The 12,218-nt window shown below is 39.8% G+C and overlaps 1 protein-coding gene across 1 annotated transcript; it reads right to left on the bottom strand.

Moving 5' to 3' along the window:
* Positions 1 to 10,931: 10,931 nt before the first annotated feature.
* Positions 10,932 to 11,981, bottom strand: LOC147640691 (lectin-related protein-like). Its single transcript, XM_086808744.1, has one exon. The coding sequence runs from the start codon at positions 11,917 to 11,919 to the stop codon at positions 11,077 to 11,079; it is 843 nt and encodes a 280-aa protein (XP_086664870.1). The 5' UTR covers positions 11,920 to 11,981; the 3' UTR covers positions 10,932 to 11,076.
* Positions 11,982 to 12,218: the final 237 nt, after the last annotated feature.

The following is a 12,218-nucleotide window of genomic DNA, read 5'->3' as shown; positions in this document are numbered from 1 at the left end:
ATTGACTCATGAATACTTGTATATGGATAGCTTCAAATGTCCTTGTGAGACTTTGTAAAGGTTGTTCCTCAACCAAATTTGAAGGAAATATATCTGCAAATGAAACACAAGAAAAATACCATAGTCTTGAAATAAAAAATCCATTTTTAAAATTAAATTTAGGTCATTAAGACAAAACAAAACATACGGTGCTTACAATTGCAAGGAAACATGGTTGCTCCATGTTGGGTTTGGAGATGGATGTCAATGAGCCCATACAGATGCTCCGACAATTGCTACAAATCCTTCCTTCTTCTTTTGCTTAAACCTAAGAAACCTACCCTTCCAATGATGATTCAAAATCCCTCTTTAATGAACTCAGTGTGGACCACATACACTTGGTTGCGAGAACCTTTGCGAAAGGTAGCTCCTTCCCATTCTCCCATTTCATTCCTTGTATTGTGTAGCAGCATCTCTTTAATCTCGTTCTTTGGTCTTCTTGAAGTTCTTGATGAAGTATCTCTTCAATCTCGTCCTTTGGTCTTCTTGAAGTGCTTGATGAAGCCATAATGTGATTGATGGAGAGAGAGAGAGAGAGAGAGAGAGAGAGAGAGAGAGAGAGAGCATGGGGAGGAAGAAGATTAGCATCTATGAAAGGGAAAGATTAGTTGCTATGGAGAGGCTTCAAGAGAGGGAAATAAAGAGAATGTGGGGAAGAGGGAGAGCTTCAAACCCTAGCAAGCAAACACACACACACACACACATACACACACACAAGAGAGAGCAAGACACAAGAGAGAGATGGATAGCTGAATTTTCTTTTTCTCTACTCAACCAACATAACATAAAGATAAGAGTACACACTATATGGGTTAGTACTCAACTATTACAACATACAAGGGTTGGTCCGTAATGTGAACCCGACTAAATGAGCTGGTGCTATAACTATGCCAGCCTCTAGTAATCCAAAATAGCTGTCACCACACAGCCTATCATCCCATTGGCCGCATATTATCCATAATTGTGCAAACCCTGTTTGCACTTCCAAAATGCATTACTGTACTGCAATAATCAGATTTCGGGCAGAAACAGTTCTCTACCAGAACTTCTAGAAAACTACCTTGCAGTGACGAAACGAGACCCGTAACGCGCCCAAAACATGAATGTGGCCGAAAAAACTTTGTCCAATAGGATAAAATACCTGCCCTATAGCTCCGCTCCTATGAAGACAGCTCCTCAATCAGAGATGGTAGCTCCCAGAGCTATTGAGGGTGTGTTGTACCTAAACCAAGAAGGGAAAAGAGATGATGGTGCTTTTACCCATGTAGTACCGCTTTCTTCCTTATTTTTTCTTGCCTCTTGCTTGCCTCCTTAGCTCTCACATGAACCAAGCTCTAATACCATTAGAGAGAATGTAAAGAAGAGGGAGAGCTTCAAACCCTAGCAAAAGCAAACACACACACACACACACACACACACACAAGAGAGAGCAAGACACAAGAGAGAGATGGATAGCTGAATTTTCTTCTATCTTCTTCTTCTCTACTCAACCAACATAACATAAAGATAAGAGTACACACTATATGGGTTAGTACTCAACTACTACAACATAACATAAAGATAAGAGTATACACTATATGGGTTAGTACTCAACTACTACAACATACAAGGGTCGGTCCATAATGTGAACTCGACTAAATGAGCTGGTGCTATAACTATACCAGTCTCTAGTAATCCAAAATGGTTGTCACACAGCCTGTCATCCCACTGGCCTCATATCACCCATAATCTCACCAACCATACCAGTGGTGTTAATGCAGAAGCTATCACCCAGGCGGGTCATCAATGTCCGCCGTAGCACTAGTTGAGCTCAATATCTGAAAGGAAAAAGTGAAGAATCCAATTAGCGGCTATGGAGGAAGAACATTAGTGGTTATTGTGGAGAGGTTAAGATAGGGAGAGAGCTTGAGGAAGAAGATTATAGATAGGTTATTAGGGAGACAATATTTGGGAGTTTAGGATTTGCTACAGCCATGGAGAGCTTGGGAGAGGGTTAAGATAAAGAGGGGGAGAGAGAGAAGATGGGATGAGTTTCTATTTGGTGCAGCATGGAGAGCTTGGGAGAGGGTTAAGCTAAACAGGGGGAGAGAGAGGACTTTAGGATTTACTGCACCTATAAAGAGCTTGGGAGAGGATTGAGAGAGAGAGAGAGAGAGAGATATGGGGATGCGTTTAGGGTTTGCTGCGGTCATGGAGAGCTTGGGAGAGGGTTGAGAGAGGGAAAAATGAAGTTTTGGTCATAGAATAGTTTGGGGGGGCGTTTGGGAGTGTAAAAACACCTTTTTGGGAGTTCTGAAAATTTCAAATTTTTACTATTTTTAGAATCATGAGATTTTTTGGAGGAAAGCCTAAAAGTTTGGGCCCCCCATTCTCTTCTCTCCCTAGGAGACAATCTAATAATGAGGGGCCAGCCTACCACTCCCCATTTTCCTTTTACAAGGGACAAGTTTTGTAGTGTCCTTTTCTCCTATTGGTCCATTGCTAAAAAGGGCCTAAGGGTAGTCCATATATCATCTAATGAACAATCGAGAAGTAGGTTCTAGGGATTGCTATTATTGTGAAAAACTAGGTCCTTTCTCTCCAGAATGTAAAAATAAGTAGAGTGACATAAAGAATGTGAAATTTTAGCAAACAATTATGCGTCTTTAAGCAAGCAGGTTGAAGATAGGTATGAGCACTTATTTGTTATGCAACACATGCTGATTTAATAATTGCAGATATATCCACAAATGATGATGATACATGGTAAGTGGATTTGGGAGCCTCTAACCACAACCTATCATGATGAGTGGTTTAAGAATTGCAGATATATCCACAAATGATGATGATACATGGTAAGTGGATTTGGGAGCCTCTAACCACAACCTATCCTGATGAGTGGTTTAGAGATGTGAAGAACTTGAAAGGACTAGGTTATGTATAGATGAGGGATAACACGGCTCATCCTATTGCTCATATCAAGAATGTACCATTGGCTATGCAGTATGGGAAGATGAAGCACTTGTTTAATAGAGATGTGAAGAACTTGGAAAGACCAGGTTATGTATACGTGAGGGATAACATGGGTCATTCTATATATTTCTCATATCAAGAATGTGCCATTGGCTATGCAAGATGGAAAGATGAAGTACTTGTCCGATGTACTTCATGTCACTAACATCACAAAGAACTTAGTTATTGTTGGGAAAATGATTGAGAAGAGGTTGAAGGTGTTCTTTAACCTTGATGGTTGCTACGTTGAGGACTTCAAAGATAAATGTTGTTTGCTTGCAAAGGGTAAGAGAATGGGTAGAATGTTTACTTTGGATATAAGCTTGCCTGAGGTCAAAGCTGCTATATTTGCACAAGGTGCAGGTGTTGTGGTTGATATACAACCATTTCTTCATCCATGGATTTATCCCGATGTGCATGCCCAATGGCATCCTCAAAACATGTGGGTTTAACCTCCTGCACAACCTTCTCCATACATGCATAATGGTGAGCTACATAACATCATATGTCAATCTTTAAACTGTGTGTTTAACCCTACCCGACTTGCGCAGACGTGGATCCATCTATGGTGTCCTTGCACTTGCCATAGCCTTCCTTGCACTAGGTGTCCTGATCGTTAGAATCCCAAACTCCTCATTAAGGCTCTGCTCTAAGCCACTAGACCCTCCAATCAACATATGAATGCCCTACTGAAACATCAGGCATACTAAGGGGCTCAACAACCTTCTCCTTACCTCTACATGATGCACTTACAGGACTTACATTCTGATGTAACCTACCACTCCATGGTCTATCAATAGACCCACTATTAGAGCACTCTCCTCGTCCACTCAAAGACTGTGATTTGCTGACCTGTATTCTGCATAACCACTTGTTCTTATGCACATCAACCCCAATAGAGTCTTTCATATCAGCATATCAGCTGCTCATCTCATAAAAAACAACATCCCTGCTCACCCTCATCTCATGTGTAATAGGACTATAGCATCTCTACCCTTTCTGCTCACGGGAATAACAAAAAAACACACATTTTTCAGCCTTTGGATCTAGCTTACTACGTAGCTTATCAGGAATGTGTACATATGCAATGCATACAACCACCTTAAGTGTGACAAATCTGGTTTTCAGATAGTACCGACATCCACCCATCGATTGCGTGTTTATTGGCCCCCGTACATCTGAGTGCACCACATCAAGTGCTCTCTTACTTATATTCATGTCATGTGGAAATACATTCTTTGTTTCTTTCCCAAATTGACATAATTCGCATACTGTGTGTGCATTCCATCAACCTTAAACTTAGGCAAACTTGTAACCATTTCAAAATTCTGCATGGGCTTCAAACGCTGCACATTTACATGACTGATAGGTTTATGCCAAATGTCTATGTTGGCCACAACACCTACACCTTGTGCAAACATAGCAGCTTTAACTTCAGGCATACTTATATCCAAAGTAAACAACCTACCCACTCTTTTACCCTTTGGTGACCAACTTACATTTATTCTTGAAGTCCTCTACATAGAAGCCATCAGGGTTAAAGTGAACCTGCAAACCTTGCTCAATCATTTGCCCAACGGAAACTAGATTCTTTGTAATGTTAGGCACATGAAGTACATCAGCTAAGTACTTCACTTTACAATCCTACATAAATAATAGCACTTTCCCAATGTGAACAATTGATGAGCTGTGTCATCCCCTATCTCTACATAGCTAGGCCCTTCCAAAATTTTCACATTTATAACTTATCATTCTTGATGTCATTCAGTTTCTTGTAGAAATCACCTACTATATGACCTGTTTGCCACAATAAAAGCATTCTCTACTTGATTGTTTCTTGTTCCAATTACCACGACCTCTTGGGCTTCCCTTGCCTCGAGACTGGTCTCTTTCACCTCCATGTGATTGTTGCTGTTGTGAATCATGAGACTATTGTTGTCCCTAATTGTGCTTTTTGGATGAGCCCCACTACCTTGGCCTCGACCATGACCTCTACCTCTGCCTCTATATGAACTAGAGTAGAAGGCATGTTTTAAAGTGTTTTTGTTGTTAGAACTAGAGTCTTCTTCCAAAGACTTCTCTTCTATGATCAACATAGAAGCCAGATCCCGAAAATTTGGCACATTCTCTCTCAACAACAATAAAGGTCTTGAATGGCTTGTATTCCTTTTGCCAAGCCCATTCAAACATACACTTACCAAGTCATCATCGTCCACTGCTACATTGATAGAACCAAGGGATTCAACAATGCCCTTGATCTTGATCTTCAATGCGTACTCATTTTGATAGACATAGTCTTCTTCTCCACTGTGGGCAGCTCCTATTTTAGCTGCAGCTTCCTTGCTTTCGTGTTCGTCTAGAACATCTTAACTAGGTTATCCCATGCAATCACTAGAGTGCTGGCATCTTTTATGTGCCCTATCATAGTGTTTGTCACACTAACCACCGCGAAAGCCAATACATAACTTTCCTTTCACCCTAGTTCCACTCCTTAAAAGCTTTTACCTGTGTGCTAGAGTAGGATTCTCTTGAGGCAATTCTAAAGGATGCTCATTCTCTCCTTCTACATAGTCCGAAAATCCTTCACCCATCAAGAAATTGGTTCTAAACTTCCAAGCATGGAATTTGTTCTTGTCAAGCTTCTCATTGACAATTTTTTTGATGTTATTAGACATCTTTACCTGCAACAACTAGAAATCTGAAACCTACACAAATGCAGGACTTCCAATGTAGTCTGTCTCACGGTACTTCAGCACAACTTGTATGTCACACCAAGTGACCAAGATACATGTACATATACCCACAATCACTATAATACATGTTCAACCACTATCTGCACACCCAAATTTGACCTCTGCACTACAAAAACCAGAGATTTTGCAGAACCCAAAATAGTTGAGGGCTTACCATCGGCAATGCATGCGAACACCCTTTGTCTCTCAAACGTAGGTCGAAACGCACCTGAAATACATTTTTGGCCGCAAAAATGTAGTCTATACATCTGAGTGCACCACATATAGTTATCTCTTACCTGAATTCCTATCCTATGGAAATACATTCTTCGTTTGTTTCCCAAATTGACATGCTTCTCACACTTTGTGCATTCCATTAACCTTAAACTTAGGCAAACATGTAACCATTTCAAAACTCTACATGGACTTCAAACGCTACGCATTTAGATGACTAATAGGCTAATGCCAAATGTCTATGTCAGCCACCATAACACCTACACCTTGTGCAAACATAGCAGCTTTAACTTCATACATGCTTACAGCCAAAGTAAACAGCTTGCCCACTCTATTGCCCTTTTCAACTAGCTTACATTTATTCTTGAAGTCCTCTACATAGCAGCCATCAAGGTTAAAGAGAACCTACAAACCTTGCTTAATTTTTTGCCCACTCTATTGCCCTTTTCAACTAGCTTACATTTATTATTGAAGTCCTCTACATAGCAGCCATCAAGGTTAAAGAGAACCTACAAACCCTGCTTAATTTTTTGCCCAACACACTGACTAGATTCTTTGTAATGTTACGCACATGAAGTACATCAACCAAGTACTTCACTTTGCCATCCTGCATAGATAATGGCACTTTCCCAATGTGAGAAATTGGATGAGCCGTGCCATCCCCAATCTCTACATAACTTGGCCTTTCCAAAATTTTCACATCTCTAAATCGTTCACTATGAGACATGTCATATGGTTAGAGGCTCCCGAATCCATATACCATACATCATCAGCATTTGTGGATACATCTTCAGTCACTAAATTTAGCATGTGTTGCATAACAAAGAGATGCTCACTTTTGTCCTCATTATGCTTGCTTAAGGATGCATAATTGTTTTACTACAACTCACCATTCTTGATGTCATTATGTTTCTTGTAGCAAGCAGCAACTACATGCCCTGGTTTGCCAATAAAAGCATTCTCTACTTGATTGTTGCTTGTTCCAATTTCCACGGCCTCTTTGGCTCCCCCTGCCCGACGAGACTGGCCTCTTCCACCTCCATGTGACTGTTGCTGATATGAATCATGCGACTATGGTTGTCCTTGATTCTAATTCTCGGATCAGCCCCCCACCACCTGGGCCTCCATGACAACCTCTACCTCTACCTCTACCTCTACCTGAACTAGAGTAGAAGGCTTGCTCTGAAGTCTTTTTGCTGTTAGAACTAGAGTCTTCTCTCAAAGACTTCTCTTCTATGATCAACATAAAAACCAGACTCTGAAAATTTGGTGCATTCTCTCTCACAGCAATAGAGCTCTTGAATGGCTTGTATTCCTTGCCAAGCCCATTCAAACATACACTTACCAAGTCATCATCGTCTACTACTGCTACGTCTACTGCTACATTGATAGACCTAAGGGATTCAACAATGCCCTTGATCTTCAAAGCATTCTCTAGCTCTTGTTTTAGCTACAGCTTCCTTGCTTTCGTGTTCATCTAAAAAATCTGAACCGAGTTATCCCACGTAGCTGTGTTGGAGTGCTATCATCCTGTATGTGCCCTATCATAGTGTATGGCACACTAATCGAAAGCTAATACATGACTTTCCTTGCACCCTAGTTCCAATCCTTGAAAGCTTTTACCTGTGTTGGAGTAGGATTCTCTTCAGGAAATTATGGAGGATCCTCATTCTCTCCTTCTACATAGTCCCAAAATCCTTTACCCATCAGGAATTTGGTCATTCTAAACTTCTAAGCATGGAAGGTGTTCTTGTCAAGCTTCTCACTGACAATCTGGTTGATGTTATCAGACATCTTTACCTACAACAACTAGAAATCTAGGCAATCTTGGAGCCTTTTGGTTTACATAGATTTACGCTTATGGAAGGCTATTTTCCATTCTCTTGGTGAGAGTTTAAATCACTTAGGTGTGCTATGGATTTGTATGTGATTTTCATCTTAATCATATGTAAGATTTCATGGGTGATTTTCCATATCTTAACTTCATTTCAATTAGTATCAGAGTTTTATTTTGATCTTGGTAGCTTTTGGCTTTGATTTTGGTGGCATCTTAACTATTTTAAGATTAAGTTTTACACAATTTTTCAAGATTGATTAATGTTATCTTGATCTATGTGGATTTTTGTTATCTTGATCTTGTGGATTAACATTGAGATTAGTGTCAATCATTTTTTAATCTATGTTAATAACCATTTTTAAAAATCTTATTCTCTGAGTTTAGTACACAATTTCTTGATTAGTGACATCTATGATCAAATCTATCCATAAACCCTAGTTTTCTTCCACATTTGCCTAGTTTCTAGGGAATCTTACCAATTTAGAGGCTATACAAATCTTGGTACAGAGTTCATCAAGAAGGGGTGCAATTTATAGTTCTGTTGCAGATTTATGCAAAGTCTACTATGCATAGTGGTGTAGTGTACAAATATGTATAAATTGTGCAGAATGTGTTATACAAAGTTTAGTTTACAAGGTTCTTGGTGAAGATTTATAATGTTTGCAAGATTATGTGCAAAAATCAACGAATGTTGGTAAAAATTTAAACAGTGAGTGATTCTTGATTAAAACTTTCCTAATCTTTATTATTTCTCACAATAAGACATATTTCTTTAATATAAATTGCAACAAATTCAAGAAACCATGATATTGTTGCAACTAATGTAAGAGAAGCAAGATTAGTGTATCTTATTAGAAGAAATGCAAAATAGTTGGTGATTAAGACCAGTTTAAACAATAATTTGGCATGAGAAATGTAACTTTGTGTAGCTCTTGGTATAGTTTTGAACATATCTTTAATGTGCATGTTTTTTACCCTTAGTTTAAAATTGGTTTGTACAATCAACTAACCTTACTAGGAATCGAACCCTGTCTACTAGTATAAACCAATGTGCTCCATACACCACAAGGTTTGTGGTGTTAGCTGTTAGGAGAAACAATACAGATCATTAATTTATTTGCATGTAGAACAAATTCACATCATGATAAGGAGGGTGTAGGAAATGTATACTTCAAGAAGTTAACTACTCAAACAACTTCAAAGAAGCACTCTATGCAAATATAAATAGACACATTATGTTTGATATAGGAAAGCAATAAGAAAAACAGACAAATTGTATTAATACAGAGAAGTAGCAAGCTTTTTCATAGATCTAATGCTAACATGCAATAGACACACATAGTCAAGTGGAAAAAAAAAGCATGGGATCAAGTCCCCAACAGCCAGTATTGTATCTCTACAATGTGCACAATGATTTGAGATAATATGAAAAAGTCTATAATGTGACAGCCCTTCATATTGTTCTTTGATGCCACTACTCAGTGAGCCCACTAATGGTGAAAAATAGCTCAATATAAAGCTTCAAAGTTGATAGTGTATATGTACACACACACACACACACACACACACACACACACACATATCTATATGTGCATGTGTGTGTGTGTACAGGTACATGTATATGTACATATACATACATATACACACACATATCTATATATATATGTGTGTGTGTGTGTGTGTCACATGCATGTGAGTGTGTATAGCTACATGTGCACTAAAATTACTAGAGTGGTGTGTGGTATCTATATATTATTTATATAGATACATAGATATGTATACATATAAATATGTGCACATATATATAGCTACATGTACACTAAAATTACTAAAGGGGTGTGTGGTATCTATATATGTATATAGATATATAGATATATGTATACATATAAACACACACACTTCTATATACCTACATGTACATTAAAATCATTATAGTGGTTTGTGGTATATACATATATAAATAATGTAAAAACAAGAATCTTCATATAGATGATGTGAAAACAAGAATCTTCATATAGATGATGTGAAGTGTATGAAGGAAGGTGAAGCATTACAATGTAGCAACCATTACTTTCCTATAAGCACAATAAATGTTCTTTGTTTATCTAGATATTCAAGTTTACTAGAAGAGAGGTAAAAAAACTCATAGTATAATGGTGTAAATATATGCATTTTGGTTATACTTCTATGAGCTTACTATATACAAAGAAACATGTGACAAGCTAGAGCTCAAAGTTATTGTGGAGGCATTACCATACACTCAACAAAAACATATGTGAAGAAATTTTATTGTTATTATGTTCATCTTCAGCTATCTGTCATTCCTATCCTTCTTGGACATCTTCTTGAGATCAATAAAGTGGATTAAATGATATGAAATTTTAGCTCAACTTCATACTTCATAGATTATTACAGACAAATGGACATAAATTTTTTTACCCATAAGTTGGTCTAGTGATAAAGTTTTGGGCTCACAATCGAGAGGTTATGAGTTCAAGTTCTCTCTAGGCTCTTCAGAGGGACACCTAAGCTCCTTGGGGTGTTCCTAGTGTCTGTGGTTGTTGTCCTTTATCTAGGATTAGTCCTACGAATGTCAAGACATGCTCTTGCTTGAGTATCATAGTTGTGTAGGTCCATGTGGCTCCTCCTTGAATGGATCTAGTGCCCTCAATTGGTCAGTATTTGGAAAGCGTGATACCCTCTTGTGGTATTTGGGTGTGTGTGTGTAAAGGTTGTAGGTGAAGATCCACTCTCTTGGGGGAAAAAAAGGACAAAGAAAATCTCCTATTTGACATAGAAAAGAGAGTGCCTTCCATTGGTCAATATTTAGAAAGGGTGATACCCCCTTGTGGTATTTGGGTGTGTTTGTAATTGTTATGGACACTCTTTGAAAGAAAAGAAGGATAGAGTAAGAAAGCTCTATGCATAATAAATTAAGTCGTTTTTGCCAAACCTATCAATTTTGAGAAAATTTCTATATGGGCATGAAATCAAGGGAGGGACTTAAATCACTTCACAAAAGAAAAACATTGATTTCAAGAGATATTGCTCACTTACTATAAATTTTCAGTTTTGTATTTGTGTATATGTAAGCAAGATCTTCAAAGGTCATTTATTACCCCCCCAGGATGACTAAAAAGATTTGGCCACTCATATATGACCGAGAGAGAGAGAGAGAGAATGCCTTTGTGTGTGAAAATCCCATCTCTCACATAGACAGCTAAGGGCCACATAAACTAGGGCTCAGAAAGAGCTTTGCCAGGTCCAAGAGAAGAGATCATGGGTTTCCACTGAGCCTCGGGAAGCAGATGAGAAGCCCACGATGGCGGAACCGCCCATCAGCAGGCTACACAGCCGGAGAGATCGAGCAGACAGAAGGAGAACGGGCGGCTGATGGGCTGCTCCGGCCTCGTCATTAGAGTAGGCAGCATACACATCAAGCCTGTCATGCCTACCGTCGTACTGGATCCAAGCCATGATAGATCTGCCAGAATTCAGCGTAATCCCAGACCTGTTCAAGGAGGTCGTATGCAAGGAGACCACGCTGCCCACATCGACGCCGACATGGTTGTTGTCCGGATCCCAGCTCTCTTGGGAGGAGTCGAATTCGACGGCGAGGACAAAAGGGCCCTTCTTCTTCATGTTCATGTTCAGAGGAGGAGAAGAGGAATTGCCAAACAGGCCTCCAAATAAGCCCTTGGTGGTGGGAAGGGTGGATGGGAGGGCACCAGGCGCGGCTGGGCTAACAAAGAAGGCGATGCCATCCCCTCGGTACGCAGGCACATTTGCCTCGCCCAGCGACATTTGGAAGGTGAAGGAGGTATTGAAGGAGGCGGCTTGGGCATTGCTGTGGGAGTTGTTGTTGCAGAGGGAGATGGGATGAGCATAACGCATCCGGCCAGCGCTTGCATGAAAGAAGGCGTCCGCCACGCCCATGGTCAGCTTCACCTCCTGCGGACCATACACAGAGGCGTCGCCTTCATATGTAAAATTGGTGTCTGCGGCCCCTCCCCACTCGAAGTTCACCGCGCGTGCAGGCGGCATTGTGAAGAGAAGAAAGATCAAAAGCATGCCAAGGATGCTCATCTTCTAGTGGCTGGAAGAGCTTGATGTTATGTTACGCAAGGACATGTTCTGCTTGCTCGCTGTCACAATCCTCTCTATATATAAGGTAAGGCACTCAGCAGATGATATGGATCACGGCATTAACATTAACATTTAACTAATCCCAAAGCCAAAACAACGTGCGCATTTTGTAAAGGGACGACACCTGTGGTCTCACAATTCTATGTCCAAACAGAAATTGACAGCAACTCGCCGCCAAGCAGCGATTTGAGGGTAGAAGAAGTCAAGGATTTCCTTGATGTCTTTTTCATGGCCCATTT

Source organism: Cibotium barometz, chromosome 2, assembly GCF_041138505.1.
Source record: "Cibotium barometz isolate CiBa-2024 chromosome 2, ASM4113850v1, whole genome shotgun sequence".
Classification (NCBI taxonomy): Eukaryota; Viridiplantae; Streptophyta; class Polypodiopsida; order Cyatheales; family Cibotiaceae; genus Cibotium; species Cibotium barometz.
This window is presented reverse-complemented; position numbering and strand designations above follow the sequence as displayed.

What these genes read in the sequence shown, in the direction of transcription:
- LOC147640691 (XM_086808744.1), bottom strand. Translation starts at nt 11,919, where the DNA reads ATGAGCATCCTTGGCATGCTTTTGATCTTTCTTCTCTTCACAATGCCG.